The sequence below is a fragment of the Eretmochelys imbricata genome, chromosome 10 (genome assembly GCF_965152235.1).
Source record: "Eretmochelys imbricata isolate rEreImb1 chromosome 10, rEreImb1.hap1, whole genome shotgun sequence".
In the NCBI taxonomy this organism is placed as follows: Eukaryota; Metazoa; Chordata; order Testudines; family Cheloniidae; genus Eretmochelys; species Eretmochelys imbricata.
The window spans coordinates 7,807,196-7,825,222 of record NC_135581.1 but is presented as its reverse complement, the minus strand read 5'-3'; the positions used below and the strand labels follow the sequence as shown (position 1 = coordinate 7,825,222).

Here is an 18,027-nt window from a genome sequence, read left to right as displayed (position 1 = left end):
AGCTGCAGTAGCAGATGTACTATAAGAAACAACTTCAGATTTAAATACACACAGAGCCACTAAGACCGTGATGTAAACTTTGTGGGCTCAATTTTCCGTTGCATTGCCTTTTTATGCAGCTCCACTGGGAGGGGAGGGGATAAAATTGGGCCACCTCTCCCCGCAACATCCCCTTGGACCCAACACTGTGCAGGAGAGAAACTCCTCCCCACACACACACACTCTGGGGACACTAGGACCCAGCTGGTATCATATCCCCAATTCTGCCATTTCAAATCTAGCCCAGGCTGCTGGTCCCCCAAAGCTGATACAACCTAAGGGCTATATGTGGTGACTCATGTGAAATAAGTTGGCGATCTCAGCCAGCAGCGCCTAGTCGACAGGCATCCAGATCACAGAGCCAGAAGCACCTTTGTTGGGAGTCTCCACAGAAAGACCCACGTTTGTCTGGAGCAGGGAGAATGAAGGTCTTCCCAGGGCAGCATGGGAAAACCTTGTCCAGGCAATGGCTATGCCACACCTGTTCTGCCCCTGCAAGACTTTACTCTCCAAACACCAACAGTCCAGCACCTTTGGCCAGCATCCAGTTCATGAAATAGTAATACAAAAAATAAAACTTACAAGGAATTGTATAATGCTCTTTTTAAAAAAATCTGCTAGTTATCAATCATGATCAGGTCAGTGGAAAGACATAAGAAATCTATTGATCTTACATTTGTATAGGGTTAGGGTCCCCTTATCGTAGTATCTGAATACAATCTTCAAAGTATTTACCCTCACATGCCCTCTGGGAGGCAGGGCAGGACTATTGGCCCACGTGTACAAATGGGGAACTGAGATCCAAAGGCCCAGATCCCAGGTTTGCACCCAAACTACTGAGCCACCCTTTTTCTCTGTAGAACAGGGATACAAAGCAAGAAAGTTTGAACCTCAGTGACTAATACAGTTAAACGAGGCCACCGTGAAATATTTCTGATTTTCCTGTTTACTCCCCACCCTTCCTGCCTTGGAAATAGAAATATTTTTGTTTCCTTCTTTGATTTTATTTTTTCCTTAGTTGCGGGGGGAAAAAAAAGGGGGAGGTCTGGGTTTGGCTCCAAAATTTGGCTGGTTTGGCATAATAGGAAGATGGCTTTTCAAAGAGAAGTGGGGCATGATATTGCCAGCCCAGTTTCCATAGTCACTATCCCTGATCCCTGCTTTAACTTGAAGTGATAGAATAGGGTCCTTACCAATGGCTCCGTATAAAGTTAAGCAGCAGGATGACAGCGCCCAGGCAGTAACATGCAGTATATGGAGAGCCACAGACTCTACTGAGAACTCGGGTTTTGTGTTCCCATCTTGCTACCTAAACGGACAAAAAACAAAGGGCGTTTGAGGCAGTGAGACACATGTTGCTTTTATTTTAGTGCTGACAATGCTACCCCCGTACTAGACACAGGCTTTTATAAGAACTAAAAAGTACCAGGAGCCGAATGATCATTTAATAATTGATTAGAAAGGAGCAGAAGATATTGAACTGACTTGGCTTAAAAAGAACACATTAGAGAACACCCCTTTCTAAATTCTGTAACCCTCTTGGGAGCCTCCCTTAAACCCCAGTAGTGCATACATTTTTCCATCAGGTTAGAACCTCAATGACTTGTTCACAGGGAAGCCTGGAGAGTCTAAAACACACTAGCCAGGACTGTTGCTACTGTGTAGAGAGGGGGAAATATTAAGGTGGTATTTTCTTTTTCTACCGCTCAATTTATTCTCCTTGTTCATGCCAATCCTTCCATACTTTCCCAATTCTATTGCCCTGGATCAGATAAGCCATGGCCCAATTTACGGCAATTCCTTGCCTGCTCCCATACTTTATTTTGGCTTTTGAAGCCATTCAAAAATACAAACTCCAGGCCTCACAAGCTAAAACTCTTGTCACTAGAGGAGAGAAGTGATGCTGAGCGACTGAGTTAGGTCACACTAAATGAGCTTGTACATCTGGGCTTGGGCTATGCAAAGGCAAACACAAGTGGCCAAGAGGGGGAAATTCAGCTTGTACAGTTTCCCCTCCCAGTTCTGGCACCTCACTAAGACCCTGCTCTAAAGCCCACTAAAGTCAATGGGAATTTTTCCTCTGATTTCAACGGCTTTGGATTGGGCCCCAACCCCGCCGAGGTATCGCTCCCCCAGGCTGATCCTCTGCAGGATAATTTGAGGCGGAGTTCAGGGATCTGATGCCAGATGTACATTTTATCTCAAACTCCTGTGAACCAATATATTCCTTAAATGACAGATACACACTTCAGATAAACCCACTGGTTTATCTCTGCATGTCCATTGTGCCTTTGCCTGTTAGCGATTCCCAGTTTTAATCACTGGGGTCTTCTCTATTCTCCTGTGTCATCTTTGTCCATTGCTATCTAGAACCATTACATATAAGAGAAGAGGTTTAGAAAACATGATCTATGGGAAAAGGCTGAAAGAATTGGACATGTTTAGTCCAGAGAAGGCTGAGGGGGGACATGATAACAGTCTCCAAATAGGTAAAAGACTGTTGTGAAGAGGATGGTGATCAAGTGTTCTTCATGTCCTCCAAGGGTAAGACAAGAAGGAAACGGCTTAGCTTACAGCCAGGGAGATTTAGGTTAGATATTAGGAAAAACTCTCTCACTATAAGGATAGTTAAGCAATAGAACACGTTACATGGGAGGTTGTGGAATCCCCATCACTGGAAGCTTTTAAGAACAGGTTAGACAAACATTTGTCAGGGATAAATTAGACATATTTAGTGTCTGTCTACACTTAAAATGATACAGCAGGACTGCTGCTTCGCTGTAGTGCTTCAGTGTAGACACTACAGCGACGGGAGACATTCTCCCGTCACAATCCACCTCCTGGGTCGGCAGAAGAATTCTTCCATTGACCTGGCACTGTCTACAGCTGGGGTTAGGTTGGCATAGCTACATCTCTGGGGGTGTGAATTTTTCACAGTGCTGAGAGACGTAATTATGCAGATATAAGGTTTCAGCATAGATCAGCCCTTAATCTTGACTCCGCACACAGGGATGGAGTAAAGGACCTCTTGACCCTAGATGACCCTTACAGCCCTACAGGTCTAAGATTCTATTATATGTTTTTTGTTAGTAATGGTTCTGTATTCATTCACGCACACCCACACATGCATAGTGTATCCCTGGACAATGAATTAACACGCAGTAGAGCAATGCTGTTTTCAATTTCCATTGATTTCTGAGGCAGCACAGATGCAATGAGGCTGTATAGACAAACAAACAGCAGAACCTCTACCCCAGAGATCTTATGATCTAAAGAGCATTGCTCCTCAATCATCTGGGAATTCATCAATGGATCACCAATGGGAATTTTTTCCAGTGACTTCAACAGAATTTGGATCAGGCCCACACACAGGATTGGCACCAGCCCAAGTTCACTACATGCAGATAACATGTAACGTGTTTGGGAAGTGGCTGCAGCTATGTCAGTGGCATATTTAGGACCAAATTCACCTCTAAGAAGTGAATGTCGTGCCTTTGATTTCAACGAAGTTTCACCTATTTACACCAGGACTGAACATGGCCCGCCTTGCATGCGTCTTGCAACTCCATCTATGTATATATTCTAAGTGTATTTGATAAATGACCAGTTCATAGAAGCAGAGAGCAGGGAATTTGAAAGGCAATGCTGGTCCAAAAGCACAAAGTGCGACCTCTTGCGAGCGAGGCAGGCTTCGCCAGGCGAAGAGATGCAACACTCAGATAAGCAGGGCACCGGTTTTGCATGCCAAGAGTTGATTCAATTAGTTATACAACGATAGTCATTAGTGGATCTGTAATTTCAGGACAGAGAAATCAGATTTATAGTCTCTTGCTTGCTGGTATAAATAGTTTGTATTTTAAATTGAATTTAAAGCTCAGTGCGTCACGCTGCTGCTAAAAAGGGACCTGCTATTTGAATCAGTCAAAGGAAGAAACCAGGTCGGATGAGTTACCGCCTTTTGAATTTTTTTTAAAAAAGGGACCACAACAGGTGATTGAGTCATGGGGGGGAATGTAGCCATATGCTGGTAATTTATGCAAACTTCCTAATACTGATGCTTTCAATGGGAATTATTCTGGCTGCACTCAGTTGGATTGTGACTTGAGGCTTATTTTGGAAGCTTTTAACACATCCAGAGAGTACTTCGCTAGGGGAGTAGGTCAAATGCAAATCAGGACACACACACACACTTCCTACGGCGCCTAGATTGGCAAGGCTGCCCCTGTTGGATCAGAGTGGAGTGCATCAGTTAGTCTCTCCTGAAATACAAATCTTTGGAGGTCTACCTAGACGACCATAGTGGTCCCTTCTGGCCTTTACAAAACAAAACAAAAAACCCTCTGCATCTCTGATAAATTTTCAATTAATTTCAGCTGAGAACGAACACCTGACAGGTAGATTTCAAACGCTTCAAGGTAGAGATTGTCTCTTGCTATGTGTTTGCACAGCACCTAGCACAACAAGGCCCCACCCCAGTGTGTTGGGGGCCTCTAGGTGCTACCCCACTCCAAATAATAAATGATACAAACCACAAAAATGAATGTTAAGTGATTTGGGGTATACTAGATGACTATTACTTCTACAGCACCTCCTCCTGCTGTCCAGATACCACAGCAATACATGAGTACGGAGTGGCTAGAAGGATCTCAAAGTGCAATAGTCACACAAATTCTCTGCTGCCATGCCCTCTTTTACTTAGCTGCAGTCACAACCGCAGAGAATCTGACCCTACATCTATAGTATCACAGTGCCCGTGTGAGGGAGGTAGCTAAGTCTTGCAGATTGAATAAGGGGTTTTGTGACTTGCCCAAAGGTCACACAACAAAAGTCTGGGTGTAGACAACAGTTAAATCCAGGTCTCCTAAAATTTAGGTTGACCTTGCTAGATCACAATGGGGGTGTGAGAAAAAATTCACACCCCTGAGAGCCATATTTAAGCCAACTTAAGCCCCACTGTAGACAGCAATAGGTCAATGGAAGAATTTAGCTACCGCCCCTCCAAGAGGTGGATTTATTACAGCGATGGAAGAACCTCTTCCATCACAGTGATGTGTCTAAACCAGGGGCACCAGAACAGGGGAGGTCAGGGGGCCAGGGCCAACCCACTTTTTACCAGCCATACGGGCAAGCGATGCGGGGAGAGGATGAAGAGGAGTGAGTGGAGTGTGGGGTCTTGGGGGAATAGGTGGCACGAGGGCAGGGCCTTGGGGAGAGGAGCCGTGCGAGAGCGGGGGGTCAGGGAAAAGAGGTGGTGTGAGGGCAGGGCCTTGGGGGCAGCGCAGTGGGGGCGGGGCCTGGGAGGCAACGGGCGGTGCAGTGGAGGCAGGGCCTCGGGGGCAGCACGGCAGTGGCATGCTTCGGGCATCTGTCCCCCCAATTTTAGGGCACTTCCACTGCTCCCGATCTAACCTATAGCAGCACAACTGCAGAGCTTCTAGTGGAGACATAGCCCAAGACTTTCACTACCTGGTCATGCTTCCCCCACTCTTGATAAGTCCAATGATGACTGAAAGTTATCTGTGTAACATTTTCCAACACTCAGAATAAAAGTAATGCAGTAGGAGCCTCTTGAAAGCATGCTCTAGGTTCCAATGTACTCGGTCTCATTTCTTGTTAAACTTTTTTACATTGACTCGAACAGCCTGGCAATATTCCAAGTGATCCAATGTTTCCCCACAAACCATGATTCATACTCGATTTGAGCCCTTTCCCAGCGATTTGTACAAATGCTCAAAACACAAGTAAAGGAAAAAAAAACAAAACACAGCTCAAATGGCTGCCAGTGAAGCGAACAAGAAATTGATTTGGATTGCCTGGTCTTTTATAGGTGCAAAAATCTTATAGCATTTATTTCATAGAATCATGGAATCACAGAATATCAGGTTTGGAAGGGACCTCAGGAGGTCATCTAGTCCAACCCCCTGCTCAAAGCAGGACCAATCCCCAACTAAATCATTTAATTTGAGCAGGACTGTAAAAATCAGATTACAAACGTGACATCCACTTCAAAAGCAGCTTTGGCTCTCAAATTTGCTTAAACATTTAATCAACTGGAAATGCTATTTATTGCTCTGTTAAGGCACTGACAATAGCCTTTCATTAATATGTAGTGTTTGTTCCAGGGAAATGGATTTTATTCCATCATCCAAGCGAGGTGACTTTTAAATCTGTTACATTTTAATTTGCGCCGGCTTTGAAATAGAGGCTTGGTTCTATTTGATGGGACTCCATTTTTATATTCGGTTTACCACAGATGTACAGCATGAAACCAGATGCCTCTGAGCCCGAGATCTCTTTGCCATCGCTATGCTAATCCAACCGTCTAGGTCCTTATCTGACCCTCATTTCCACAGTATCAGAGCCCCTCACAATCATTAGTGAATGTAGCCTTACAATGCACCAATGAGGCAGAGGTGAAAGTAAACCGGTACACCCGGTACGGCGTACCGGCAAGAGCCCATACTGGGGCAGCCCGCCTTCCCCAGGCAGGGCCGGTTCTAGGCACCAGCAACACAAGCAGGTGCTTGGGGCAGTACATTTCTAGGGGCAGCATTCCAGCGCCGGCCATGCCGCCCCTAGAAATGTGCCCCCGCTGCCCCAGCTTGCCTCCGCTCTGCCTCCGGCCGCTCCCCTGAGCACGCTGCCGCCACTCCGCTTCTGTCTGGCACGGCAAACCTGGGAGGGAGGGAGGAGAAGCCGAGCGGCGGCACGTTCACGGGAGGCGGCGGTGGTGGAGCAGAGGCGAGCTGGGGCGGGGAGCAGTTCATCTACCCTCCCCCCCCGTTACTTCCTGCGCTCTCCCCCCACCCTTGCTCCCCTCCGCTCCGCCTGCTCCCCTGCTTGCCTGAGAGGGAGGGGGGGGAAGTGGAGCGGCAGTGTGTTCAGGGGAGCAGGCGGGGCGGAGGTGAGCTAGGGTTGGAGGGGGGAGCCACAGGAAGCAATGGCGGGGGCAGAAATGCTGCATGCCTGGGGGAGGAGGCGGGGCCAGGGATTTGGGGAAGGGCTAAATTGGGGCGGAGCTGGGGGCACAAAAAAAAAACAGGGGCAGCCAAACATTTTTTTGCTTAGGGTGGCAAACATCCTAAAGCCAGCCCTGTCCCCAGGGGCAATTTAAAGGGCCTGGGATTCCCAGCAGTGGCTGGAGCCCCAGGCCCTTTAAATTGCTTCCAGAGGCCTGCTACTCCATGGCTCCGGGGGCTATTTAAAGGACCGGGGTGGTAGAAGCGCCACAGGCCCTTTAAATAGTCCCCCAGCCCTGGGGTGGCGGGGGCTCCAGGGGCTATTTAAAAGGCCGGGTCTCCAGCTGCCTCTGCCGCCCTGGTCCTTTAAATAGCCACTGGAGCCTTGCCGCTTCCCCAGGGCTCCGGCGACTAATTAAAGGACGGGGCAGTAGAAGCAGGGGAGCCCTGGGCCCTTTAAATAGCCCCCGGAGCTCCGGGCTGCTGCGGCTACCCCGGTGGGGGGGGAGGGAGAAGGAGGGGTGGCACTTACCTTACAGGGTGGGCTGGGGATGGCTCTGACCCCCTCAGCCCCGCCCCTTCTGCCCTAGGCCCCACCCCTTCTGGGGGCCAGAGCTGGCCCCAGCATACCGGTAAGTTACTCGACTTACTTTCACCCCTGCAATGAGGTAAGGAAGGATTAGCATTGTGTAGAAACAGGACTACATCAATGTACACTACCTTTAAGTTCACACCAGGAGGGTTTACATGGGGCAACCAGAATGCAACACAGTACAGCGCTCTACAGTTCACATCCCCATAGTCTGGACTGCGGTGCCTTGTAGACGAGGCCCAAGTGACTTGTCCAAAGCCGCACAGGGAGCACGTGCCAGAGCTGGAAAATAAACCCAGATCTCCTGACACCGAAGTTTGGTGCTTTCACTACCAAGCCACCCTGATGCCCATAAGGGACAGACAGGATGGCCTGTGCGTTTTAACGTGTTCGCCCTTGGTGTGTAGCAAGCACCGTCTCCCGCTTGCAGAGGTGTGCTCCAGCACACCGCACATGTAAGGAAAGGGGTGCCGGGATCTGTGGGTGCTCTTGAGCTGGTCTCCAATTCATTCTGCCCCTTTCCCTGGGTTTAGGGGAGGAACAGCAAAGGGGGGAGGATTTGTCCCTAGACCTAGCATATATTGCCTCATTCACCGCACAAGGAATTCTACCGATGCAGTGTTTAGGAAACGATACACCGTGAACTCTTTTCACACTGGCAGAGGGGCCATCCAGCTGACGGGCAGGTAAAACAAGCATAATTAGCGTGATGTGTCATTAACATAATTCATGATAACAAAAGCTTGTGAAGGGTTATTAAACTTCATGTTTCAGGCCATTCTCTAACTAGTAGACACCAGGATGAGACCTAGAGGGGCAGGGGAGCTGCAGGGTTCTTACACCTTCCTTCGAAGCATCTGGTGCTGCCATTGTTGGAGACAGGACATTGGGATAGATGGACCTTGCTTCTGATCCAGTTTGGCAACTCCTAGGTTTCTAAGCTGTAGTCAGTGCAACTGAGTTAAAAATATAATGAAAGCTACTGAGGGCTAGCTGCTCCTAGTTGGCTTAGCCCCAAAGGGAGGCAAAGGAGGAAGTCTGGGGCGGAGCAGAGTGCCCTGCTGATCTCATGGATCCTAGGGGATCTGCCAAAGATCAGAGCCACCCTGCCTCCAAGCCCCCGAGCTGTAGGGGAGCACAATCCCAGAAATCATGCTGTCCACTGGCAGATGCCATTCATGGATGGATTTAATCTGAGGCAAGGGAGCCCACAAGAGTCAAGGCAGACTAAGTCCACACTGACTTCCATATGGTTAGAGGGGAAGGCAGAAACATCTCTTTATGGACTCACTCTGCTGGGCCCTGCTGCCTACACCTCGCGGGAGTAAAGGGCAGTATAGCATCTGAGTTGATCCTTGTAAATTAATAAAATCCTTGCAACTCTACCAGAAGACCCCTAGCAATGCACGGTTTGCTCGCCTGTACATCACCTGCACAAAGCTCTTGAGTATCTGGCGTTATCTTGCTCATAAGTTGAACACAAGACTTCAGTGCAAATCTGGGGAAAGGAATCACCTTTCAAGCCACCTGTCTGTGCTTCTGCTTTTTGTGGCCTAGAGGATGCCTACATCTGGCCATTCTGAACCCCCGAATTGCATGTGTGCTATGACAACAAACACTGATTGCTGCTGGATGGTGTCCTTGAATCATTCATTTTCCCCTTAAGTCTAGAGGATCCAATGAACCAGCATATGCTTTTCTCAAATGGCTGCTGGACTAAGATTGGAGACGGGGTGTATAACCCATAACCACCCAGCAACAAACCGTGGTAAGTAGATGTCCGCAGTTGGTCGGATTATATTTAGCTGTGGCTGTCACTGGGGACTGCATTAATAAATCACCCCAAGTTGTATCATTTAACTGACCTGACACCAATTCCCTCCCCTCTGACTTGTCAGTTCAGCTACTGACAAGGCCCAGCAGGCACACTTCCACATAACTGAAGAAGGACTTGAGAATGAAATGGATGCTCAGCCAGGATTGGACATTACTACTCTGTGTGTTGTCAAAGCGACAGCCGTCTACCGTGAGGGAATGAAAGTATTAGCAACGCTTCAACTAGACATCCTTGGCAGCTGGAGACTCAACCAGCAGGAGCTCTTCTAAGTCTCTATCTACATTCATCACAGTTTGTACCTACGACCATCACCTGCACCCTCACAACAGGGGGTGTTCTCATCCATCAGCAAGAGTTCTGAAGGCATTTACTACACTGCCATCAGGACTCATGTTCCACTGTCAGCAAGAACGTGATCAGCAGAAGCTCTGGGCAGTAGAGGCAAGAAAAAAAAAAAGAACAGAACAGAAACCGCAAATTAATTTGTACAAGCTGATAATTGTAGCTGCTATCTGTATGAAATCTCTAATGAGTTTATTTAAATATGTTCTCCGTGCAGATCATACAGGAATTATCAAGGTATTTTTGCAGATGAGATATTGCCATGCAGTCTTCGACAGACCAAGTGCTGAGTAGGAGACATTAATTAGCTGCTTAAACAGTAATTGACTTGCTGTTACAATTAGCCATCATCTCACCTTGATAGTATTCCATAGTATAGTAAAAGAATAGGTATCAAGAATCCATCTGAGGGTCTGGTTTTCTGAATTAATCTTTCAGATTAAGACCATTCCCCTTTAGGTGCACGTCTGCCTCCCCCGGTGCCATTGAAAGAACAGACGCAAGAGGAAAAGAGAGCAGGATTGCCTTGAATGAAGGAGTGCGTTCATGTCCCTCTGACTTTCTAAAGGGACATCAGCTTTTCCAGCACATCACACACAAATGACCAGTCTTCACCTCTTCCTTGGCCCCCATCGACCCTTGTGCACTGCTGAGCATCAACTCCCCACCCTTCCCCACCTACAATGCTAGTCTTTACCATTCAGCAGTCCCATGCTTCCTCCACCGCCTGCATCCTTTCTCCCATGCTACCCCTTATCCACAGCAGTGCTCCCCATAAACATCTGCAACACCATTACAGTATCACCCTCCAAGTCTCTTATTAGAGCTCACCTCTGCTGTGATGCCTACATAAACACTGAATGACAGCGAGGCAGCTGGTGTTCCACTAGTGCTGGTTATTACATTGATCACAGTCATCTCACGGTTACCTTGTGGGCCTCACAGGTTCGTTGAACGCACCTGTTGTCTCTTGTATTAGCCTTAGATTCTAAGATCCTGGGGTCATTTCATTGTGTGTGTACCGTGCCTACCTCAATGGGACTCTCCTCCATGACTGGGGCTGCTAATGCAAATCATGACTAATAAGGCTATTGAAAAATTAAGAATTAAAAGTATTTTCAGGTGACGCAACTGCCCCTCAGTTCTGCCCACCCCAGATAAAGACAATGTAGTTGCAAAGGCACAAAAGTTTTCAACTATTTTTGCCACACAAAGCACAGATGAAATGGGCAAACTATGACCCCAGTCCCGTAATGGCTCCTGCTGCAAATGGGTAGCGGTACAGCAGTAAACCTGAATTTCAGTTTCACTGGCTGCCAAATATGTCCATGCCTTGAACTGTGTGGGCAGAGGTCTCCGCTGAGTAGAACCTTACCCTTCTTGCAGTCAAGGGGCCTGAGGAGTCAGGTACTACTCCATGCAATTAAGGGGATCAGAATCTGGCCCCAAGCAAACAAGAGTTTGTTGAGGGGAAATATACACATGGTAAACGAAGCGAACCCTGGGAGTCGTCATCACAATGAGGACACTGCAAAGTCCAGATGTGGGTGGGCCAGGGAAGAGGAAGAGCCAAACCAAATCTAGAAAATGCACTCTCCATAAACGGGGGTCCATGGAAAGGGTTAGGTGTTTTGTTTCCACTGGCCATTCCCAATACTCCGGGCATCACCCTTTGACAACCTGACCCTGGAGAGCTGGTGTTTTACTGCTGCAATGGCTCTGAGTGCTGCCATGCCAAGGCCATTCCCAGAAATGCCAACTCACAGAGGCCACTCAGACAAAGTGCTTCTCCACTCCCAGTATCGATCAGATAAACACAGGATGATCCATCCGGTTTTCCAGCACTCTTGAGGAAGCCACCATCAGCTGATCTCAGACTAATAGGTTCTGCTCCTGTCTTCAGCTGCTAAAAGCTATTTGATTGCTTCCCTCCTGCACAGAGGGAAACAGCAGCTCTGTACTGCAAGTTGTTTCTGTAGCAGCAAGGTGGTCAATTACAGACAGCAATGAGCTGGCAATGGATTTCTAAAGAATAAAAGAATATTTCTAAAAATAAAAGATCAAACAAACCTATGCAGCAATTTTAGTCAAGAATCTTCCACTATCAGCTAGTGGACCACCAGCTTCCAATCCATACAACTTAAAAAAGCAAATTAAAATATTTCCCAAGGTATCAAATGAATGGTCTGATTTAGAGAGCGTCAGGACCTCTAGACTGGAGAGCTTGTCTTTCTACACATACTGTAAAGAGCCAAGTCCGTTTACAGTGCTATGCCAATAATACTAATAATTAGATATAAAATGTACCATAGCAAAATCTACGAGGTCATGTTTCACAGTGAAAAGTGTAATTCCCAGTAGCTTGATAGGACATAGGACCATCCCTTCTTATTTTCCATTCATGACATTATCCAGCAACAAATTGGAGTAATCAACTTTCATTATGGAATTAGTCTACTGTTTTTGTTTGTTTTTACTTCTAGGTCCTAACAGTAATTCAAACATATATATGATTCTGTTCAGGAAGGTGGTTGGCCTTCTGATTACAGCTTCAGACTAGATCATGGACGATCTGGGCTTTGTTCCTGACTCCGCCATGTCCAAGGTTACACAAGAAGGCTAACCCAATCAACCCCTCTGTTTTTCAGATTCCCCTTGTATGAATGATGAGAGGCTTAACTCATTAATATTTGTAAACGGTTTTGAGATCCTCAGGTGGAAGGTGCTGGTCCAATTGCCACTGAAGTCAAGGGAGGTTATTCCACTGGCTTTATTGGTCTTTGGATGAGGCCTTGAGTTTTTGTTATTTTTTTTCAGCCAAAAGAAACAGCAGTGGACAGTTCACACATGAGGTAGCATTTCCTAGCCTGGTAAAATAGTAAACTGATCGTTCATGTGCCAACTCTTGTCTCCACTAGAATTACACCAGCAGGTGAAGAAACAGTTTCACAGAGAAAATAAGGATCTGCAGAATTCCTGTGAGAGCAGAAGGTGAGAAATTCAAGAAAGGACATGAGAGACACTAGCACCTGAGAAAACTGAAGAAGAGAAACACCAGTAAACAGCAGACTGATCAAGGGTTTTTTATGCAAAAATCAAGATTGTGTATGTGTCTTGTTGGGAGAGATGCTTGGCCTAGCAGCCGGAGCAGCTCTGGCCCTAACTCTGGTGGAACTTTGAGCAGGTTTTTGGGTCTCATTTTTCCAGTGGAAGATACTAGCACATCTCTCGGTGTTGAAAGGGGTTAGTATGACAACATAAGCACCAGCTACTGTTAATACAATATCCCATGCTGAAAACGGCAATTTAAGCACCAGAAATTAAATGGTTTTCTCTGGTGTCTCTTCTACAAAGAGCTTGGTGCATGTTAGATACTAGAGAGGTCATTTGAGGCTGGTGTCAGATCTTCAACAACAGAGACAAGAGTAAGACTACTCTCGTTATTTAAAAGGGGTAAAATCAATACTAAAGAAAGCTGGGTTAAACAAACAATGCAGGAGTGTAGCCTAAAGAAACTATCTCCAGCGAATGTAATTGGACTGAAACGACATAGGTCACCTCGGTTTAATGGCCTTGAGCTGGGGAAACAAAACAGTTCCTCAGGTAAACAGAGAAGGGTTTCATAAGGACTAGAGTGCAGTTTACCTCAGAGTAGTCTTTTGAGATTACTTCCACACGCGCCTTTTACCTTAAATCCATCCATGATAAATAGCCTGATAATAATTTCATTTCTCTAATAGTGCTTATGTGATTTCTGGTGATGGAAGTCCCATCTCATCAGCCCGTTGCAATAAAAACAAGCCCCACTCAATGTTCTTTAAAGCAGCGTAAGTTTGTAAATGTTCCATGAGACAAATCCTCTTCCGCTTTAGCAAAAACAAATGACGCAGAATATAATCTCACACTCACTAGCAATTTCCATCACAAAAATCTGAACAGTGGCTCTTCGGAGCAGAGAGCCCATTGTTTGCATAACAGGATCCAAGCTGAAGATAGACAAATTCAAATTGTAAATAAGGCGTAATTTAAAAAACCAACATTGCAGGTAATTAACCATTGGAACAGCTTCCCAACAGAGGTGGTGGAGTCTTTAAATCCAGACTATGTGTCTTTCTACACACAGATATAGTCTAGCTAGATGTTGTTGGACTCAATGGAAGAATTACTGGGTGAGGGTCTCTAGCCTGTGCCAGGCAGGAGGTCAGACTAGATGATTGCAATGGTCCCTTCTGGCTTTGGAATTTACACACAAAAAAGTGCTACAAAAATACTAATTTATCCACAACACCCCAGGGGAGGTGGAAAGCGATTTGAACTCCCACTTTAAGGTGTGGCACAGACAGGCAAAGTTCCTTGGCCAAGATCATATTATGCGGCAGAGACAGAGTACAGGATATAATGGAGGAGTGCCGGGCTCCCAGTCCTGTGTTTAAGTCACCAGACCACAGTGCTAAAATACACTGAATACCCACTTCACTCCCTCTACAACCACAAGCAGAGTCTCTTGGTGTAAAAACAAAGCCAGCTGCAGAAACTGTTACCTTCCTCAACAAGTATGAGAGAGCAAAAGAAGGAGCCCAGATGGAGCAGGTGGAAGGGGTTCAGGGAATGTATCAATATTTGGGGTTTGTACCAGAGGCCACCTGGAAGAATACTCGCTCTTGGGCTAGCTGGATGTTACTTATTTTAGTTATTCCTAGGACAGAAAGTCACAGATGTTTGTTTAATGGAATTTTGCCTAACTTTTTTTTTTTTTATTTGCGGGGGGAGGGGGGGGACTTTCAGTTTCAGCGACTGTGTGCACAAATGAACTTCACTTTACTTACAACTCTAATTAAATGGTTACTTCTGCATACTAACTCCCCCAACCCTGTATTTTCCCATTTTTGATGCAAAAGCCATTTTCACCCACAAATATAGGCCCGTTTTAACTTGTGAAATTCACAGAACAGGCTCAAATTCATAACAAAAGGTCAAAGGAGGGGAGGGGATTTTCAAGTGGTTTAGAGGTCTCAACCTGCATTTGCTTTCATACAAGCCATTTTACCTTCCAAAGAATTGGACTGACTTACCAAGGGTCGTGATGGCAATTTTTAAACCAAGATTGGATGGTTTTCCAAAAGAGACGCTCTAGTTCAAACAGGAATTAATTCGGGGAAGTCCTATGGCCTGTGTTAGACAAGAGGTCAGACTAGATGATAGTAATGGTCCCTTCCAGACTTAGAATTGAAGAATACATTTTGGGGAGAAAAAAATATTAAAATCACTATTTCCATTTGAGTGCTGCTGACAAACGTTAATATCAAGGAACCAGGGCAGAACACCTTTCGCCAAACCTCTGAAAGCCCCTGGCTTCGGGCTAGATTACAAAAGTCAGCAGAACTATTTGTTTTAATATAAATTCACCCTTCCCCATGTTGGTGAACGCTAACATTCTAGCCCACGGAGTTTACATTGCAGAACAATGTTTAGAATCACTCTCACACGGGTTATCAGAGATCTTATTGCATCACGTTGCCCTCCCACCTCATCCTCTTTACCAAGGAGATCACCCTCGGCAGCTTATTTGACCACCTCTTTCTTAAGCTTAACTGTGTTTGCTTTCATGCCATCTTCTCTGCACGGAGCATCTTTCCTGAGCCAGTGCACAAAGTCACATCCCTCTCCTGGTTTAGGCCATGATTCATCGAAGGAAGTGCCTAAGTCTTATTGAATTCAATGGGATTTAAAGAGATGCCTACATGCTTTGCTGAAACAGGCCTTATCTCTATTCTGAAGATCCGCTTCTACTGTGACATCTACAAAAGTTATTTAACAATGATATTTACAGATCCTATATAGAAACTAAACTAAGTTTCTTTGCTACACCATGCTGTGTATTAGCAGTCACCAAGGAACCACGTTAATTCACTTATGACATCTCTCCTCTAGAGATCATCCCTCCTCTCCTGTCCCCCAATCTCCATTGTGACATTTCTGAAATCAGACCCTAATCCTGACATCTGGGCCACTTGGGCAGAATCGAGCACCTGGATGGAATCCCTCTGAAGGCAATGGTGTGGCCCAGGTGGAATTGATTGCAGGAATGGGGCCCTAGATTTTTGGGGGTTTGTTCATGTCTTTTTATTTTGTGAGGCACCTATCACACTTTTGGATGCTGTCAAATAATAAATGCAAATCTGTGGCCACACTCACCACTGCAGTAACAATTAATATTGGTCAAATATAATTAGGGGATTTGGCTAGATGAAAAATGGTCAACAGCACTTGGCAAATGCACCCACCTAACAAACATATCTGACTGGCCAAATCTCCACTGAGGCATCCGCAGAACCAGTAAGTATTTTAACAATCTGCCAATCTTTCAAAAGTCGCATTATCAATAGATGTCATAGTGTTCTAGTGACAGAGCTCTGAAATCACTCCTAGCCAGTTTTGAAAGGTCAAGTGGTTCCAGATGTAATAGAAACGAAGCAATCTGAGGAATCTGACATTTATTAAATCTTCTGATCATTGCTCTAGTAAGGTATGAGAGCTAAACGTGAGTTGCTTCTTGTTCTCCCATAGGACATTGCAACATACTACAGTGGTTTCTCTAACGCTTCATGACATTAGGGGTTGTAAAAGGGTCCAATCTTGCCACCTTTGCTCATGCTGAGTTGTACTCACTGTGCAAGTAGCTTGGAATCAGGTTAATTTCTGACTTCTCTCTTCATTCACCTGAAAATTTAGGGTGGGGAGATGGACCAGCCAAGACGTCAAGTAGGACAATCATTAGAGATTCAGACGAATCTGAAAGCTCTTCCAACATGCTCCACTAATGGGTTGAGGGCGAAGGGGAGGGACAATCTGGATGTTTGGGAGAAACTAGAACATAAGCTTCTCAAACTGCAAACACATCAACATACAATCAGCCCATTATGACCAAACAAAGAAAAACCAAACCAAACCACACCAAATCTTCAGCTGGACATAGAATCATAGAACTGGAAGGAACCGTGAGAGGTCATCTAGTCCTGCCATGAGTGCAGGGGATGGGACTAAGTATTATCTAGACCAGGGGTTTTCAAAATGGGGGTTGGCACCCCTCAGGGGGTCACAAGATTAGTACATGGGGGGTCATGAGCTGCCAGCCTCCACCCCAAACCCCACTTTGCTTCCAGCATTTATAATAGTGTTAAATATAAAAAATGAGTTTTTAAATTAAATGGCAGGGGGCGGGGGGGGTCCACACTCAGACGCTTGCTATGTAAAAGGGATCACCAGCACAAAAGTTTGAGAACCTCTGATCTAGACCATTCCTGACAGGTGTTTGTCTAACCTGCTCTTAAAAACTTCCAATGATGGAGACTCCATAACCTCCCTAGGCAATTTATTCCAGTGCTTAACCACCGCGACAGTTAGAAAGTTTTTCCTAATGTCCAACCTAAACCTTCCTTGCTGCAATTTAAGCCCATTGCCTTTTGTCCTATCCTCAGAGGTTAAGAAAAACAATTTCTCTCCCTCCTCCTTGCAACAACCTTTTAGGTACTTGAAAACTTATCATGTCCCCTCTCAGTTTTCTCTTCTCCAGCCCAACCACACCCAATTCTTAATCAATCTTCCCTCATAGGTCATGTTTTCTAGACCTTTAATCATTTTTGTTGTTCTTCTCTGGACTCTCTCCAATTGTCTACATCTTTCCTGAAATGTGGCACCCAGAACTGGACACAATAGTCCAGTTGAGGCCTAATCAGCACAGAGTAGAGCGGAAGTATTACTTCTCGGGTCTTGCTTACAACACTCCTGCTAATACATCTCAGAATGATGTTAGCTTCTTTTGCAACAGCGTTACACTATTGACTCATATTTAGCTTATGATCCACTATGACCCCCAGATCCCTTTCCGCAGTACTCCTTCCTAGGCAGTCATTTCCCATTTTGTATGTGTGCAACTGATTGTTCCTTCCTAAGTGGACAACTTTGCATTTGCCCTTATTGAATTTCATCCTACTGACTTCAGACCATTTCTCCAGTTTGTCCAGATCATTTTGAATTTTAATCCTATCCTCCAAAGCACTTGCAACCCCTCCCAGCTTGGTATCGTCTGCAAACTTTATAAGTGTACTCTCTATGCCATTATCTAAATCATTGATGAAGATATTGAACAGAACCGGACCCAGAACCCCACTCCTTATGCCCTTCCAGCACGACTGCGAACCACTGATAACTACTCTCTGGGAATGGTTTTCCAACCAGTTTTGCACCCACCTTACAGT

The 18,027-nt window shown here is 45.7% G+C and overlaps 1 protein-coding gene across 8 annotated transcripts in view; it reads right to left on the bottom strand.

Moving 5' to 3' along the window:
• Positions 1-18,027, bottom strand: part of PEMT (phosphatidylethanolamine N-methyltransferase) — a 91,073-nt gene that overhangs the window by 48,254 nt on the left and 24,792 nt on the right. For all 8 annotated transcript variants that reach the window (XM_077827800.1, XM_077827803.1, XM_077827805.1 and 5 more), the window contains one exon: positions 1,233-1,348. In XM_077827800.1, the coding sequence (XP_077683926.1) occupies positions 1,233-1,348 (116 nt within the window). The remainder of the gene's footprint in view (positions 1-1,232; positions 1,349-18,027) is intronic.